At 42.2% G+C, this 16,775-nt stretch overlaps 1 protein-coding gene across 6 annotated transcripts in view; it reads right to left on the bottom strand.

Moving 5' to 3' along the window:
- The window catches only part of NAXD (NAD(P)HX dehydratase), a 35,684-nt gene extending 21,079 nt beyond the window's left edge, over positions 1–14,605 (bottom strand). Inside the window, exons 1-6 of one of the 6 annotated variants that reach the window (XM_036011459.1) lie at positions 14,350–14,481; positions 13,386–13,398; positions 11,054–11,204; positions 6,467–6,512; positions 5,724–5,812; positions 360–468 (exon numbers count right to left, since the gene is read on the bottom strand). In XM_036011459.1, coding sequence (XP_035867352.1) covers positions 360–468; positions 5,724–5,812; positions 6,467–6,512; positions 11,054–11,157 — 348 coding nt within the window. In that variant the 5' untranslated portion in view covers positions 11,158–11,204; positions 13,386–13,398; positions 14,350–14,481. Of the gene's footprint in view, positions 1–359; positions 469–5,723; positions 5,813–6,466; positions 6,513–11,035; positions 11,205–13,385; positions 13,399–14,072; positions 14,182–14,349 lie in introns of those variants that run through there. The other 5 variants (XM_028526784.2, XM_028526783.2, XM_036011460.1 and 2 more) reach the window with 5 other exon arrangements.
- Positions 14,606–16,775: the final 2,170 nt, after the last annotated feature.

Below are 16,775 nucleotides of genomic sequence, written 5' to 3'. Positions count from 1 at the left end.
CTCAGTCTAGATACTAGGACTTCCCAACACCTCACGTGTAAAACACAGAAATGTCAGGGTGACACCCATGAAACATCTGATTCCACAGTGACTTCCTCCCGCTACAGTATGAAAAAGTCGGTGTCCCAAGAGCAAGAAAGAGATTCCTTCGGTCCAGTTTTGTTTTAAGTTCATCATGACCTTTACGCCTAGTTTCTCCTCTATCCCCCAAACCAAATGTTAACCATCTTAATTATTCCATGACAAGGCTCACAAAACACTAAACAACAGAAATTTAAGAAAAATGTTTCTGTTCTGACTTCTGAGATCTAAGCATCCAGCCTATCAGGACAGGTCTGTTTCATAAGCCCACGCATTACCTTGACGTTTTTGAGAAGAGCATCATCTCTGCCTAAGCCAGGGCCTACAACCAGGGCATGCAGTCGGGGCAACCACTTTTCCACTTCATGAACGGCATCAGGGATGTCACTAAATAAGGAAAAGAAGGGCAGGTCAGTTTAAAATTTCACTTATTTGTTTATTAATGAAACTACAGATTTTCCCAGTTTCCTTTTCCTGTTCCAGGATCCAAGCCAGAACCCCACCCTGCACTTGGACAGAACCTCTCCTTGGTCTTCCCTGTACAGTGGTTCATCTTTTAACACCCTAACACAGATGTTTAGCTTTCAACATTGAACTGCCTTCCAGGGCATTATACCAAGTCAAAGACAAACATCGTACGATCTCTGTTATATGTAAAACCAGAAAAAAGAAAACCGCTCGTAAACGCAGAGAACAAACTGGTGGTTACCAGAGGAGAAGAAGGGGAGCAGGGAGTGAGGGTGGCAGCACTGGGTAAAAGGGATACAAATTTATTTATGTATTTATGTATGTATGTATGTATTTATTTATTTATTTTTAAATGGAGTATGGATATATGCTACAATGAGAATGAAGCTCAAAAATGTTATGCTGCTCCGGTTCTGGCAAGATGGAGGCACAGGTGGACGCACCATACCTCCAAGCACAACCAAGATTAGAACAACAATTTACAGCCAGAATAACACCCAGAACTGACAGAGAATTTATCTGAATGGAAGTTGGACAGCCAAGAAGTTGAAGTAGACCTGTTCATCCAGACCGGTAGGAGGGGCTAAGAGGAAGAGTGGGTGCAGGTCGCGCAGCGAGGAGATTGGGGAGAACTGGGCGCCTAAGGCAACCGGGAGCGCGTAAGCCTTCCAGGACGCAGTGGTGGGCCCTGAGTACGCAAGTGGCGGCTGGCGGACCCTGTGAGGCGGCATTGTAGACCAGGGCAGAGCGCACAACCCAGGATCCCAGAGAAGGGACTGAGGTCCCATGGAAAACAGAGCTACTGCCATTGTTCCCTTCCACCCCCGCCCCCACCCCCACATACAACGTCACAATCTAGCGACTGGGGTGCCCAGCCCCAGTGAACACCAAAGGCTCCGCCCCTCACCAGAACAAGAGTGACCTGACTGAAAAAAAAAAAAGGGGAGGGAGAGAGAGAGCCATGTCTCCAACAGAAGAACAGATCAGTCCCCCAGGACTCATCCTTTTGAGCGACCAAGAAATAGCCAATCTATCAGATGCACAGTTCAAAACACTGGTGATCAGGAAGCTCACAGAATTGGTTGATTTCGGGCGCAAATTAGATGAAAAAAATGCAGGTTACCATAAAAGAGATGAAGGAAGATACACAGAGAACCAAAAGTAAAGGTAAGGAAACTGGGACTCAAAACAATAGAGTGGACTAGAAGGAAGAAAAAAACAACCAAGCAGGACAGAATGAAGAAATAAGAATTCAAAAAAATGAGGAGAAGCTTAGGAACCTCCAGGACATCTTTAAATGTTCCAACATCCGAATTATAGGGGTACCAGAAGGGGAAGGGGAAAAGCAACAGATTGAGCATGTATTTGAACAAATAATAAAGGAGAACTTCCCCACTCTGGCAAAGGAAATAGACTTCCAGGAAGTCCAGGAAGCTCAGAGTCCCAAAGAAGTTGGACCCAAGAAGAAACACACCAAGGCACATCATAATTACATTAACCTAGGTTAAAATGAAGGAGAGAATCCTAGAAGCAGCAAGAGATAAGGGGATGGTAAACTACAAAGGAGTTCCCAACAGACTGTCAGCTGATTTCTCAAGAGAGACCTTACAGGCAAGAAGGGGCTGGAAAGAAGTATTCCAAGTCATGAAAGACAAGGACCTATATCCCAGATTACTCTATCCAGCAAAGCTTTCATTTAGAATGGAAGGACAGATAAAGTGCTTCTCAGATAAGGTCAAGTTAAAGGAGTTCATCATCACCAAGCCCTTATTTTATGAAATGCTAAAGGGACTTGTCTAAGAAAAGAAGATAAAGAAAAAACATGTATAGTAAAAGGACAGCAAACTCACAATTATTAACAACCACACCTAAAGCAAAACCAAAAGAAACTAAGCAAACAACTAGAACAGGAACAGAACCAAAGAAAAGGAGATCACATGGAGGGTTAGCAACAGGGGAGTGGGAAGAGGAGAGAGGGGGAAAAGGTACAGAGAATAAGTAGCATAGAATGTAGGTTGAAAATAGATAGGGGGAGGGTAAGAATAGTATGGGAAATGTAGAAGCTAAAGAAATTATAAGTATGACACATGGACATGACTAAAAGGGGGGATGTGGGTGGGAGAGAGTGTACAGGGTGGAGGGGAGTGAAGGGGAGAAAATGGGACAACTGTAATAGCATAATCAATAAAATATATTTTAAAAAATGTTATGCTGAGTGAAAGAAGGCAGACACAAAAGACCACATATTTCATTCATTTGAAATGTTCAGAAAAGGCAAATCTGTATAGACAGGAAGATTAGGTTGCCTCAGGCTCAGGGTGGTAATGGATGGGGGTTCTCTTTGGAGTGATGGAAGTCTTCCAAAATTAGATTTTGGTTATAGTAACACTTTGGTACATGCTCCAAAAATCATTATACAATTAAAATGAGTGACTTCTTCAGTAAGTTATATCTCCATAAAGCAGTTACACACATTACAAATAATTAATTAATGAGAGCAATGGTAGAGAGACACTGAGCCAGATGTTAAATATTCAAGGAATGACCCAGGGACCTGACACAGCTGCCATGAGGAGGAGGAGTGGGCACCATAGTCTGACGGTGTGAGTTCGAAGGAGCTGGAGGTTTCAGCAATGAGAGAGGGGCAATGGTCTGAGAGGAGCGATGAGGAACAAGGGGGATGCACATCCGCCTCTAGTCCCAGTGGTACATGAAGGGGACACAAAGGAAAAGCCACCTCTACTGGAAGGGCTTGAAGGAGAAGCCACACCCTCTGGGAGTAAGCAAACAAGGTAAAGGACGAGAGGCATGGGCAGGAAAAAAGGTGGAAAAATGCTCACTTATGGGAAATGGCAAAAGACCAGTCTGGCTGAACAGAGTACCAGTAAGGGAATGATATGAGAGAAGCAGAGACATATTCACTGATAAGACTCAAGCATCAGACCCTCTACTTGCTGTGCCCCTTCCAAGGCCCTGGGAGGGGCCTTAGCAATTATTTACTCATGTGGTCCACATGCATCTGTACGATCTGCAGAGGTCAGCGGAGGACTTGGGTCTCATGAAAGCTAAGTCATCATAGAATTTTCTTCCCATCAGAAATAGAGTCAATAATGCAGAATATATAGCTATAAATGTACAACACTTTTTCCTCCTTCAAAAAAAAAAACAAGGCTCGTGAAAAAATTTTAAACACATTATAATAAGACATTATGGCTAATTTCAAAATTATCTTGGCCAGCTGTTTCCACCGCACAGGAGTGGAAATAACAGTGCAGACTTCACACACTTACGGACTGTCCGCACATCAGACACTGGGGGGTCATCTACGAGACTCGTGAGACTGGCCCCTTTAAAGCATTAACAGTGCCCTCTTTTAGAACAAGACCTGACAGCTACACAGAATCTTGTTGTTTTTCACAACTTTCGTGTTCTTCATCTCGTTTCTTAGACTCCTAGAACCCACTCCATAAGGCTTTGTCCCCAACAAGCTGCCCTTGTCAAAGGCACCAATGACCCTACACCATGTAATCCAACCACCCACCTCAATCCTCATCTCTGACTACAGGGACACAGGCCCTTCCAGAACAGTCTGCAAACAGTTCTTCTCTCAACTCCACAACACCCCCCTCTTCCACCACCTCACCCATCTGCTTCTAAAGGGGTACTCCCTGCCTTCACGCACTCCTGTGTGGCATCAGCTTTGTCTCTTGGCTTTAAACACCGTCCACACATTAATAACTCCCAGAATCACACATTCCCTGACTGCCCCACTCCTATCCGACGCTTACCAGCCATGTCTGCTTGGACATCTAACAGATAACTAGAAACATATCCAAAACCCAAATCCTGACCATCACCTCCGTCCCCAGGTTCCCAACATCAGTAAATGACAACTCGCTCAGCCCGAACCCCGGGTGGCATTCCCGAGTCTCTTCTTTCCCATATACCACTGGTCAGCAGCTTCAGGGCTGCACTTTTCAAAGGTACCCAGGACCTGACACACTTTCCCATTCCTATCCCATCATGTAATCACCAGGATATTCACAACAAGCTTCCTAGTGGAACCCCTGCATCTGCCCTGGGCTCCAAAAGCTTATTCTCAACACAGTAGCCAGATGAGCCTTTTGAAACAAAAACGGTCCTATCCCTCCCCTGCTCAAATGCTCCAGCAGCCTCTTTCTCATTTATGTGAAGGACAAAAGCCTTACAATGACCCCCATAACATGCAAAGCCTGGCTCAGAACCTCTGGTCACCCCAACCCATCCTGAGCACCCAAGTGCTCCCCAACATACCTGCAGCATGAGCTCTTGGGCCAGCTCTTCCAGTTTGCAGAACTCACTCCCTCACCATCTTCAAGCCTTTATTTGAATGCCCCTTGCTGTATCACTGCCTGAGACACCCTATTGAGACTACACACACACGGTACACGTAACACCACACTCATAGCCAGCATTCCATCCCTTCCCTGCTCCCATCTACCCTTGGTGCTTATCATCATCCCCTGACACACTATTATCTCAGCTGTCTGTCCGTCTCCAGAGTTGTGTTGCCCAACAGAGGAAATACTAGCCACATGTGGCTTTTATTTTAATTAAAATTCAAGTAAAAACTCAGTTCCTGACTCCTACTGGCCACATTTTAGGTGCTCAGCAGCCACAGTGCTGGACAGCACCAAGGGAGAGCATTTTCATCATCACAGGAAGTTCTGGGGCACAGACACAGGTGTTTCTGTCTGCTCGGTTCCAGGCTCTCCCTGTGGAACCCAGGACAGGGCCTGCACAGAGGATCTGCTGAACGAATGAACAGTTAGTTCTGTTACTGCCCAACAGACCCCTGGTTCTGGCCACATGTGTATTGTCAACAGGCAGGCCCACAGACCTCTCCTGGGCCTAGGAACCTCCAGACATTTCTGACAGCCCACAGGTGCTAGCCCTGGGCACCACATCACCCTGGTATTCAGATCTTATCCCACGCTGCCACACACGACTGTCTGTCTTCTCCTGACCACAGACAATGGGCTCGTTTTACAGTTTTCTTCTTTCCTCTGAAACAATCTACCTGCCAACTCTCAGCACAGCAGTGACTTAAAGGCTCTTAGAGAGTCAGTGTAAAGACACCACAAGACCAAGGAGATTGGTTGCAAGTAAAGCACCCCATGTGCAGCCCAACTCACAGGACCGGGTGAACAATCAGCTCCGGGCTGTAGGACTTGATCACAGGTGCGGCCTCCCGGGTACAGAACACATGGGATAAATCTGCACCCTGAGAAACAAGTAGAAGAGGCTGACTTAACATGGGACATGCTCAAGAGACACCCAAAGTGGTTTCAGCAAGAGCCACTCATTCACCACAGGACACGTGGTGTTCAACCATTCAAATTACAGAGCACTATCCATAAAAGAAAAGTACCCAACTGCAGCAGTTGAACTATAGCTAGGAGGCTTAAGAGAAGATATAACCTGAGAAAAGGCCAGAAATAAAGGCAGACTTTTGCTGCTCCTCAAGAAGCAGGTCAACCCAGACCAGCTCAGGCTGCCTCACCTAGGAAGCTCATGGGAAGCAATGTGGCCATGGAGCTGAGTACATGTCACATTAACTGTGCTAATGGGTGGTCAGGACTTGATCAAAAAGCATGAGCAACTGCCTAAGTCAAAAGATGCCAACCGCTTAAGCTAGGACTGAAAAGGCATCCCAGGCTCATTTTGGTAAAGTATAATACTAATAAAACTTTATTTTTAAAAGAAGTAAATTTCAAGTTATTTTATCACTACAAAAGTGGTCAGGGTACATTTAAAGATGTTTCTCTTACCCACAATTACCTGAAGATGTTATGTAGATTTCTATTGGAAAACATATGCTTCAATCATATTTAAATAATCCAACTCTTCGCAATAAACAAAATGTAAATAAACATACCACTTTGAGAGCTGAAATTGCTGCAAAATAAGGGGCTCCAGTGTACCTAAAAAGAAGATATTTACAGTCAACTTCTGAGAATGAGACAAGCACACCAGGTTTATCAACAAACTATACAGACATCAAGCACCCAGCTCAGGACCAAGCCCTTAGGTAAGTGCTCAGTAAACACGCAATAAACATGGATCAGAACCAGAAAAGTCAGCCTTTGACATAAGACCTTTATACTATGTCAAGAGAGGCAAATTCTGGCTTTCTGTGACTGTGATCTCCTGGTAATGGGTCCATTCAAACTGAAGGTTTGCAGTGACAGTTTTAGGGTTTCATATAAATGTCAAACTTATCAAATTTTTTATCAACTAGACGGCAATAAAGTTGTTAAAGAATAATCTCCTGGTATGAATAGTTCAGCAACGTTGCCAGGTTCCTATTAACCAAAACCAACAACAACAAAAAGATCAAAATAGCATTTTTCTATACTAAGAATAACAGATCAGAAAATATGATAGCTTCTACAACATTGGCAAAAACCACAAAGCAGCTAGGAATTAACTTTATAAAACAATAACTCTGTGGGGAAACTTTTTAAACCTATTAAATATATTAGATGTACACTGGATGAAATAATATCATAATGATATCTCTGTAGATTAATATACAGGTATAAAATGTATCAGAAATGCATAAAACTGCAAGTAAAAGAAAATGCAAAAGCATCTCAACAAATTTAAGGCTTTGTTAGCAAGGAAGGTGCGTGGGAATATTAAGTTAGGGGGAAAAAAACAAAAGCTGACAGTTTAAAAAGACAGTGCAAATTTACTGAAGGCGTCTGCCAGGAGAGTGGGTGCTTGATTACAGGATCAGTCAGAAGCCGGAGCACCCAGCACTGGACAGCACCGGAGGAGCAGGGTCAGCTCTCAGAGAGCAACAGCAAGCACAGGCGATGGTCACTTTGGTGTAGGGCCACACAGAGGCTCACAGGCCAAACAAGAACAGACTCTCACTCCTCCCTCTGGCTTCTATCCTATTGTTTCAGAATGCTCGTAACTCGGCTTTTAAGCACAAAAAGGAAAATCCTTGAAATTAGCATCAGATGGTGACTGCAACTTTTATGTCAATTCCAAGCAGTGAAAAGTTTTTCTATCCCAGGAAAAACAAACTGGGGAAAATGCAGAGTGCACTCTGCACACCCAACACTGTCCTGCAGAGCAGGGTCAGCAACGTGCCAGAAACGCCACAGGACAGGGCATGCCATACACACACACACTCACTCCACAACATGAACACAACAAGCTTCACCACCAAGAGAAATACACTAAAATAACAGAAAACAGCTTGCCTACTTGACAGCAAAGGCTACCGATAACCACAGGGTGTGAGGGGAACGGGTGCTCATTGAAGGCAGCTCATAATAGTGCAACTTCGGAGGAAGAACAATTTGCAATGTTTATCAACATTAAAAATGTCTATGTACTCTGCTCCAGTAAAAATTCTTCCAGGAATGTGCCCCGGCGGGTGTGGCTCAGTGGACTGAGTGCCGGCCTTCGAACTAAGGAGTTGCTGGTTCAATTCCCGGTCAGGGCACATGCCTGGACTTCGGGACAGCTCCCCAGTAAGGGACATGTGAAAGGCAACCACACACTGATGTTTCCTCTCCCTCTTTTTCTCCCTCCCTGACCCTCTCTCTAAAAATAAATTTAAAAATTTTTAAAAAATCTTCCAGGAATTGACCCCTCAATTATAACCAGATAGGTACACAAAGAAATATATATAGAGGGATGTCTATAGATATACTGTCAATTAAAAAAAGAACAGAGTTAACCACTTGCCTATCAACAGGGACTTGGTTAAATAAATTATTGCCCATCTGTACAATACCATATCCACTTACCCACTTATAAAGAATCAGACTATAGGACTTCTGGACAAGATGGAGGCATAGGTAGATACACTTTACCTCCTTGCACAACCAAAAAAAAGGGTAACAAATTTAAAAACCAAAAATAACCAGAGCTGACAAAATCGAACTGTATAAAAGTCTGACAACCAAGCAGTTAGAGAAGAAACATTCACCCAGGCTGGTAGGAGGGGCAGAGACGGACAGCTGGGGCAGCAGGGACTTGCAGCAAGGCAGTGGTTGACAGACCAGGTGGTCCCACATTTGCATGTGGGTAAACTGGGAGGGACAACTGGGAAGCGAGACAGACCGTACAACTCAGGGTTCCAGTGCAGGGAAATAAAGCCTCCAAACCTCTGACTGAAAACACCTGTGGGAGTTGTGGCAGCGGAAGAAACTCCCAGCCTCACAGGAGAGTTTGTTGGAGAGACCCACAGGGTCCTAGAATGTACACAAACCCACCCACCCAGGAATCAGCATCAGAAGGGCCCAATTTGCTTGTGGGTAGTGGGGGAAGTGACTGAAAGCCAGCAGAGAGGGGAGCTAAGTGGCATTGTTACCCCTCCGACCATCACCCTGCATACAGCACTACAACACAGAAACATGGGTTGCCCCACCCTGGGGAATACCTAAGGCTCTGCCCCTTACTATGTAACAGGTGTGCGGAGACAAAAAGTATGGCCCAAGTAAAAGAACAGATCAAAGCTCCTTAAGTGGTGAAGAGATAGCCAACCTATCAGATGCACAGTTCAAAACACTGGTGATCAGGATGCTCACAGAATTGGTTGAGTTTGGTTGCAAAATAGAGGAAAAAATGAAGGCTATGCAAAGTGAAATAAAGAAAAATATACAGGGAACCAACAGGTGAAGGGAAGGAAACTGGGACTCAAATCAATAATCTGGAACAAAAGGAAGAAATAAACATCTAACTGGAACAGATGAAGAAACAAGAATCCAAAAAAATGAGGGCAGGCTTAGGAACCTCTGAGACAACTTTAAATGTTCCAACATCTGAATCACAGGGGTGCCAGAAGGAGAAGAGGAAGAGCAAGAAATTGAAGACTTACTTGAACGAATAATGAAGGAGAACTTCCCCAGTCTGGCCAAGGAAGCACGCACCAAGGCACATCATCATTACATTACCCAAGATTAAAGAAGAGAATCTTAAAAGTGGCAAGAGAAAAGGAGACAGTTACCCACAAAGGAGTTTCCATAAGACTGTCAGCTGATTTCTGAAAAGAAACTTTGTAGGCAAAAACGGGCTGTAAAGAAGTATTGCAAGTCATGAAAGGCAAGGACCTACATCCAAAATTACCCTATACATCAAAGCTGTCATTTAGAATGGAAGGGCAGAAAAAGTGTTTCCCAGATAAGGTCAAGTTCAAGGAGCTCATCACCAAGCCTAAGGGCTTATTCATATAATAAGTTATATGAAACGCTAAAGGGACTTATCTAAGAAACTGAAGATGATCAAAAACTATGAACAGTAAAATGACAACAAACTCACAACTATCAACAAGTGAACCTAAAAACAAAAGCAAACTAAGCGAACTAGAACAGGAACAGAATCACAGAAATGGAGATCACATGGAGGGTTATCATTGGGGAGGGGGAGAATGGGGGAAAAGGTACAGGGAATAAGAAGCATAAATTGTAGGTACAAAATATACAGGGGGAGTTTAAGAATAGTATGGGAAATGGAGAAGCCAAAGAACTTATATGTACAGCTCATGGACAGAAACTAAGGTGAGGGAATGCCGGAGGGTGGGGGCATGCCGGATGGAAGGGAATAAAGGGGAGAAAAACGTGGGACAAATGTAATAGCAAAATTAATATATATTTTTTAAAAAGCAGACTATATGAATCAACATGGAAACACAACGTAAAATAAAGAGTAGATTTTTTTTACTCTTTAGTGCCTTTTATTCAGAGGCACATCAAGTAAACTCTAAATGTTAACACATTTATTTCCCTTATTAAAAATAGTAGTTGCCATCATATTGGGTAAAGAAATAAAATCTAGTTACATATTATTTATAATAAGCATACCTAACTACATAATAAACTGTTAAAAATATAGGGCTAAGCAAAGAGCACACAGAATGCAAGCAGAAACAGAAATACTAACCAAGGTTAAATTTAAGTCAAAGGCAATAGGTGGACAACAGGCAACAAGTGTGGACAAATTATGAATCTTTATGTGTTAAACAGCACAGCAGCAAAATATATAAAACCAGATGAGAGAACAGTCCTTAAAAAAACCTAGGATCTGTGAAATTTCATAAATGACTTCCAGGAATATCTTTAAATTAACAAAGTAAATGGAGCAGATGCTGAATGTTTTTACTCTGACTGCAAAAGTAATACATGCTTATGGTATGAGTCTGGTCAGTATAGAAAAGTACAAGATAAGAAAAAAAACAGTCTCGTCCCCGCAACTACAGGCAAAACCTTTGTAGTAACACACACACAGTGAACAGCTCAATCACAGTCCCTCAGAATATTCTCCTATTCCATCTTAAAGTTCATCACTGAAAAATACCAAGTGTCATAATATCACACTACATTTGGAAATGATTACTGGGGTACAATTAGACAGATGGACAGTTGAATAGATGCCTGATAGGTAAGTAGACAGCCAGAAAATAGACATTAACTGTTTAAATACTAACATTTTCCAAGTCACTTACTCTTGGCAGCCTCCAACTATGCCTATTCTTCCATCTTGTCCTTTGTGCTTCTTTGTAGTTAGCGGAGGTATAATATTTCTAACCAACTGAAAAGTATTTTCCATATCCTTTATCGAATGTGCTTTATGCAGCGAAAATGCTCTTTTTAAAACTGAAAAACAGAAAATTAAATTCCTCAGAATGGTAAATATCTATTGGTATATGCAAAGAACAGAGAGTTAGACAAAAAACAGCCCATTAACCAAAATACTTCCCCAGGTTGAATCCATATGAATGCTACAGATTTTTGCCCAATGGTTTCACTATTTTATTTCTGTAAGCAAATGATGTTCAGAAATTACAATATGAACACATGTTGTAGATATCAAGTTTATTTTTTAAATGTTTCAGACATTTTGGAAGTCTACTTAATCTCAGGAAGTTTTTTGTAATGTGTTATTAATTAATAAACTATACACATTTCATTTCAACCTTCCTCTAAATTTATTATGTCTCTTCTCTTACATTGGAAAAGCAATCTCTCATTTGTTACATTCCACTGTCCTATTCATGTCTGACAGATTCATGGTATTCCCCATGTAATTTTCCAGTTACATTTCCAACACTCAGCTACAAATTAAATAACCTAAAAATGGCATTATAAATACAGAACATGTATCTTACATTGGGCTCAAAGGCATTCTGAATTGTCTCTAAATAGCTAATTTTAATTGGCATTCCTTGAAAACAAGGCCCTCAATATTTCTGTCCTTCCAATTATCTCAACAGCTGAGAAAACCTAGACATGGGTCACAAGTTCAAGTGAAGTTCAGAAGTGGGCTCAGCTCCACATGGTCAAATAGCTTTACCTTTAATAACACATTTAGTGTTTACACACCAAGATGTAAAGAGAATATTAATTACTGCCAACCCCAAAACTTTTCACCTTAACAAACCAACACAGGATTAAAACTCAAAACAGAATCAGTGTAAACCTTTGGCCAAGAAAAGGCACAACCAGGCACAGGCAAGGGTCAGTACAACTGGCTGGTCCTCTGCTCCCACTGTCTTTCCTCATCAGCCACACTCTGCTCCAGTGGCATGTCTGAGGTATGGCTTCCCACCCTGACTCAGAGCCAGCTGGCAGAGGCCTGGAGCTAAACAGAGCACCCCCACTCTCACTCCCCGCCCCCCTCACACTGAAATTTTCAACTTCCCAAATACTCAGCCGCACCCCAAATCCCAGACTGCAGTCTTTGCCATGCAGTTACAATGAAATGCTCTTTCCTGGCACTCCCTCACAAGCTGCTTGAAAGGAACCAGGGCTGTTATTAGCAGATTTAATGATGACATCAATGACTGCTGATGAGCAGTCTATAAGCCAGGGGTATCAAACTCATTTTCACTAGGGGCCACATCAGCCTCGTGGTTGCCTACAAAGGGCTGAATGTAATTTTAGGACTGTATAAATGTACCTACTCCTCAACAGTTAAGCGAGAGCTAGGCACTGCTGCCAGGTAGAAACAAGGTGGAGGGCCGGATTTGGCCCTCAGGCCTTGTGTTTGCCACCTGTGGTCTATGCAGTCATGAAAATGCTTGCCATGCATTTGTCTCAAACTTGAACATATACAAGAATACCAGAGAATGGTCGCTCCTTCAAATCCCCCAGAACAATACAGCTGCTTTTTTTAAAAAGGCTAGAAATTATAAAGATAGATAGAATCCAAACTACCAGTCACTCAGGGGGTTCTTCAGTTATTCTAGGTTCCCTGTGTCTTGGGTTAATTACATACCATCACTTTAATACTAGGCACTTAGCCCCACACAAAATACCCCTAAGACCACCCCACACCTTCTGCCTGCACAGAATGTGGTACAGCTCCCAGCAGGAGCTTCTAGGGAGGGTCTCTGTGCTTCCATGTTGTACCCCCACCCTCGACTGCCTCAAACAGAGTCTGGCACAGAATAAGACATTGAATAAATGTTTGGTGAATCAAAGGCATTTTGATTCACTCTCTTCATTTATAACCAGTTTATCTGTTTTTTACAAATCAGGAAAATAAGGCCTAGAGACAGACCTGTGAAGATGCCTGTTAGTAAAGAATAAGCTAGGGTAAAAGACATCATTTTACCAAAATGCTGCCATTTTAAGGCAAAAGAAATCATTTTTCTTTAACCAAATATTCACCCCACTAACCAAAACACAAGTCAAATCCTTCTCAAATGCCTTCTAAAACCATTCAGGAGGCAGGGGAAATCACTGTTGAGAGGCACAGCATTTTCACTTTTTAACGGGAATGGTATGCACGCAAAGTAAAACCCACACTGTTCACCAGCACTCTGTCCTACTCACCTAAGATGAGCACCTGTTGCAGAAAAGGCCAAAGAAAAGGTCAATTAAATTTCCATAAACTTCACAGTGAATCTCAGTTTCAGCTGGCTTACTGACATACACCATGTGGATTCATCCAGAGAAATACTTAAATGTAAAGATCAAAGTTCTGAAAGATGAAAAGGCCTTGACAAGAGGTGACTTAAAGTTTACCCTATTAAGTAACCTTATTTTCATAACAATTCTGATTTTGGAAGAACTGGTAAAACCGGTCTTGTTTTTGTTTGCTTGTTTTAAAGAAATGTGGCTGAGGAAGTCTGGAGAATCACAGATTTCTTAAGCCTAGGCTGTTTTCTAGAATTACTTGCCACTTACCACTTTCTGTGATACGGATGTTTCTTTGTGCCCAAGGTGCTTTAAATTAATATGAACCATAACTAATTTGGAGCAAAGACAGCAATGCTTAAGTCAACGGAGATGTGCCTTAAAGCTAGGACAGAAGTCAGGGATCTACACCACCTAATCATGAGAACTCAAACAAACAGAGAAATTTTGCTAACTAATCATACTGAATGAATTTAATACAAACAGCTACCAATGAAAAGTCTCAATAAATTGGTCTCCAGAAGCCAGTCTGAGGCTGATGTGATTAAGTGACGTGCATCTGCTGAAAAACCCCTCAATAATCCTCAAAGCATTTGGACCTACCACGCTTAAAAGCAAGAAGCCAAAAAATCTTTAGCAATTACTCTCGCCAAGCCGGGCCTGAAAGCTCCGCTGTACTGAAAGGTCCGGTCAGGCCCTCCGGGTAGCGGGGTCCTGGGCCTGCCTGGCCCCGTGGCTCACCTCGGCCACCCTCGCCTACCCCCGCCCCCAGCTCCTCGCCGCCGGCGCCCGCACAAGCCCGGCACAGCACTAGCTGCGCGGGGATCCGGGGACCCACCGCAACGCTTCCCGTGCAGACAAGAAGCTGGTGGCCGGGTACCTGCGTCCAGCGGCGGCCCGTAGAGCGCTAGCGCGGCGGAGAGAAGCGCGACAACGGCTGCGCCCACGACCACAGCCCCAACCCCCGCGGGACCGGCCATACCCAGGAAGACCCGAACAGATCTTACCTCGCGGGCAGGCCCAGGAGGCTACCCACCCGCGAAGCACAGCCATGGGCCAACTTCCGGGCTTCTGTACGCCCCCGCGCGGCCGGGGGAGGAAAGGACACCGCACGAAGTTCCGGGATCCGGGAGGCTCAGGGCAGCCGCCGGAAGCCGGCTTCCAGCTTGTAGTTGTGTGGGACCGTCTCCTTCATCCCCTGCAGTTCTGCTGAAGGGTAAATTATGGAATCAAGATGCGTCTTAATGGTCTAGGGTCTGGGTTTTTATTTTTCCTTTTTGGGGCAAAAGGCATAATAAAAAATAATTGAGGCAGAAAGCTGCCAATTGACAAGGAGTGTGTGTTACCATTTCAGCAACATACTTACACGGTGTCTAGAAAGTTAGCTCCAATGGCAAAGCTTTATCTTTTTCTCTATTGTATGTTCAGCATCCAGAACATGACACATGGTACATGCTCACTCTCTCTTTATTGAGGTATAATTTTCATAACAATAAAATTCACTAATTTTAAGTGTGCAGTGCTATGAGTTTTAACAAATGTGTATAATCATGTAATCACCACCATAATCTTAATTTAGAACACTTCTATCAACACACCCAAATTATGTTTTTGATGCTATTATGTTTTAAATTTTTTAATTGTTTATTGCTCATATATGGAAATACTGGGTTGGCAGAAAAGTTTTTTTTTTTCTAAAAGATGGCTCTAGTAGCACTTAGTTGTCTTTAACTTCATTCAAAACCATTTTGTTAGATTGTATTATGACAGCTGTCATATCAGTGTGTATTTAAAAAAATCAAAACAGGTGAATTTTTGTGTAGCCATTTTAATATTGAAGATGGAAGAAAATACACAACCTTTTCAGCATATTATGCTTTATTATTTCAAAAAAGATAGAAACAATTGAAATGCAGAAAAAGATTTGTGCGGTGTATGAAGAAGGTGCTATGACTGATTGAATGTGTCAAAAGGTGTCAAAAGTGGTTTCCAAAGTTTGGTGCTGGAGATTTCTTGCTAGACGACGCTCCCCAGTGGGGTAAACAAGTTGAAGTTAATAACAAAATCACAATCAAGTCAAGACATTAATTGAGAACAATCAACTTTATACCATGCAGGAAATAGCTAACATACTCAAATGCCCAAATCAATAAAGTTATTGGGAAAATGAAAAATGTGTCTTTTATTTTATGAGAAAAAAACACAGACTTTTTGGCCAACTCAACACAATTGATTTTTATACATTGACTTTGTATTCTTTGATCATGCCAAATTCACTTATTAGTCAATTTTTTTAAAATACTTGGGATCATCTACATAAGCAATGCCAACTTGCACCATATTTTTTGGTGACTATAACTTTTAACTTTAGTCACTTGTTAAGATGGTATCCACCAGGTTGTTAATTTATCACTTGTATGTACTCATGAATTTTTATTTAGTTACTTATTAGCCACTAGGTTATTTACTTATTACTAATATAAGTAGATTAATTTTAATTTTGTTTTATTCATTTATTTAATTTTATATTAAATAACCCTTTTTATACACATTATGGGTTTTTTTGTATTTTTAAGTATATTTTATTGATGAGGCTATTACAGTTGTCTCAATTTCCCCCCTTTGCCTCCCTCCACCCGGTACCCCCATTCCTTCCAACAATCTCCGCCCTTAGTTCATGTCCATGGGTCGTGAATATAAGTTCTTTGGCTTCTCCATTTCCTATACTATACTTAACCTCCCCCTGTCTATTATGTGCCTACCTATTATACTTATTCCCTGAACCTTAGCCCCCCAATCTCCCCCTCCCCTTCCCCAATGATAATCCTCCATGATCTCCATTTCTGTGATTCTGTCCCTGTTCTAGTTGTTTGCTTAATTTTTAATTTTGTTTTTTAGGTTCAGTTATTGATAGTTAGGAGTTTGTTATAATTTTACTGTTCATATTTTTTTATCTTCTTTTTCTTAGATAAGTCCCTTTAACATTTTGTATAATAAGGGCTTGGTGATGATGAACTCCTTTAACTTGACCTTATCTGGGAAGCACTTTATCTGTCCTTCCATTCGAAATGATAACTTTGCTGGATAGAGTAATCTTGGATGTAGTTCCCTGCCTTTTAATGACTTTGAATACTTCTTACCAGTCCCTTCTTCCCTGCAAATTTTCTTTTGAGCAATCAGCTGATATGGGAACTCCTTTGTAGGTAACTGTCTCCTTTTCTCTGGCTGCTTTTAAGATTCTCTCTTTATCTTTAACCTTTGACATTTTAATTATGGTATGTCTTGGTATGTTCCTTATTGGGTCCA

Source organism: Phyllostomus discolor, chromosome 11 (assembly GCF_004126475.2).
Source record: "Phyllostomus discolor isolate MPI-MPIP mPhyDis1 chromosome 11, mPhyDis1.pri.v3, whole genome shotgun sequence".
Lineage (NCBI taxonomy): Eukaryota > Metazoa > Chordata > Mammalia > Chiroptera > Phyllostomidae > Phyllostomus > Phyllostomus discolor.
The sequence above is the reverse complement of the archived record's forward strand: the minus strand, read 5'-3'. Positions and strand labels throughout refer to the sequence as shown.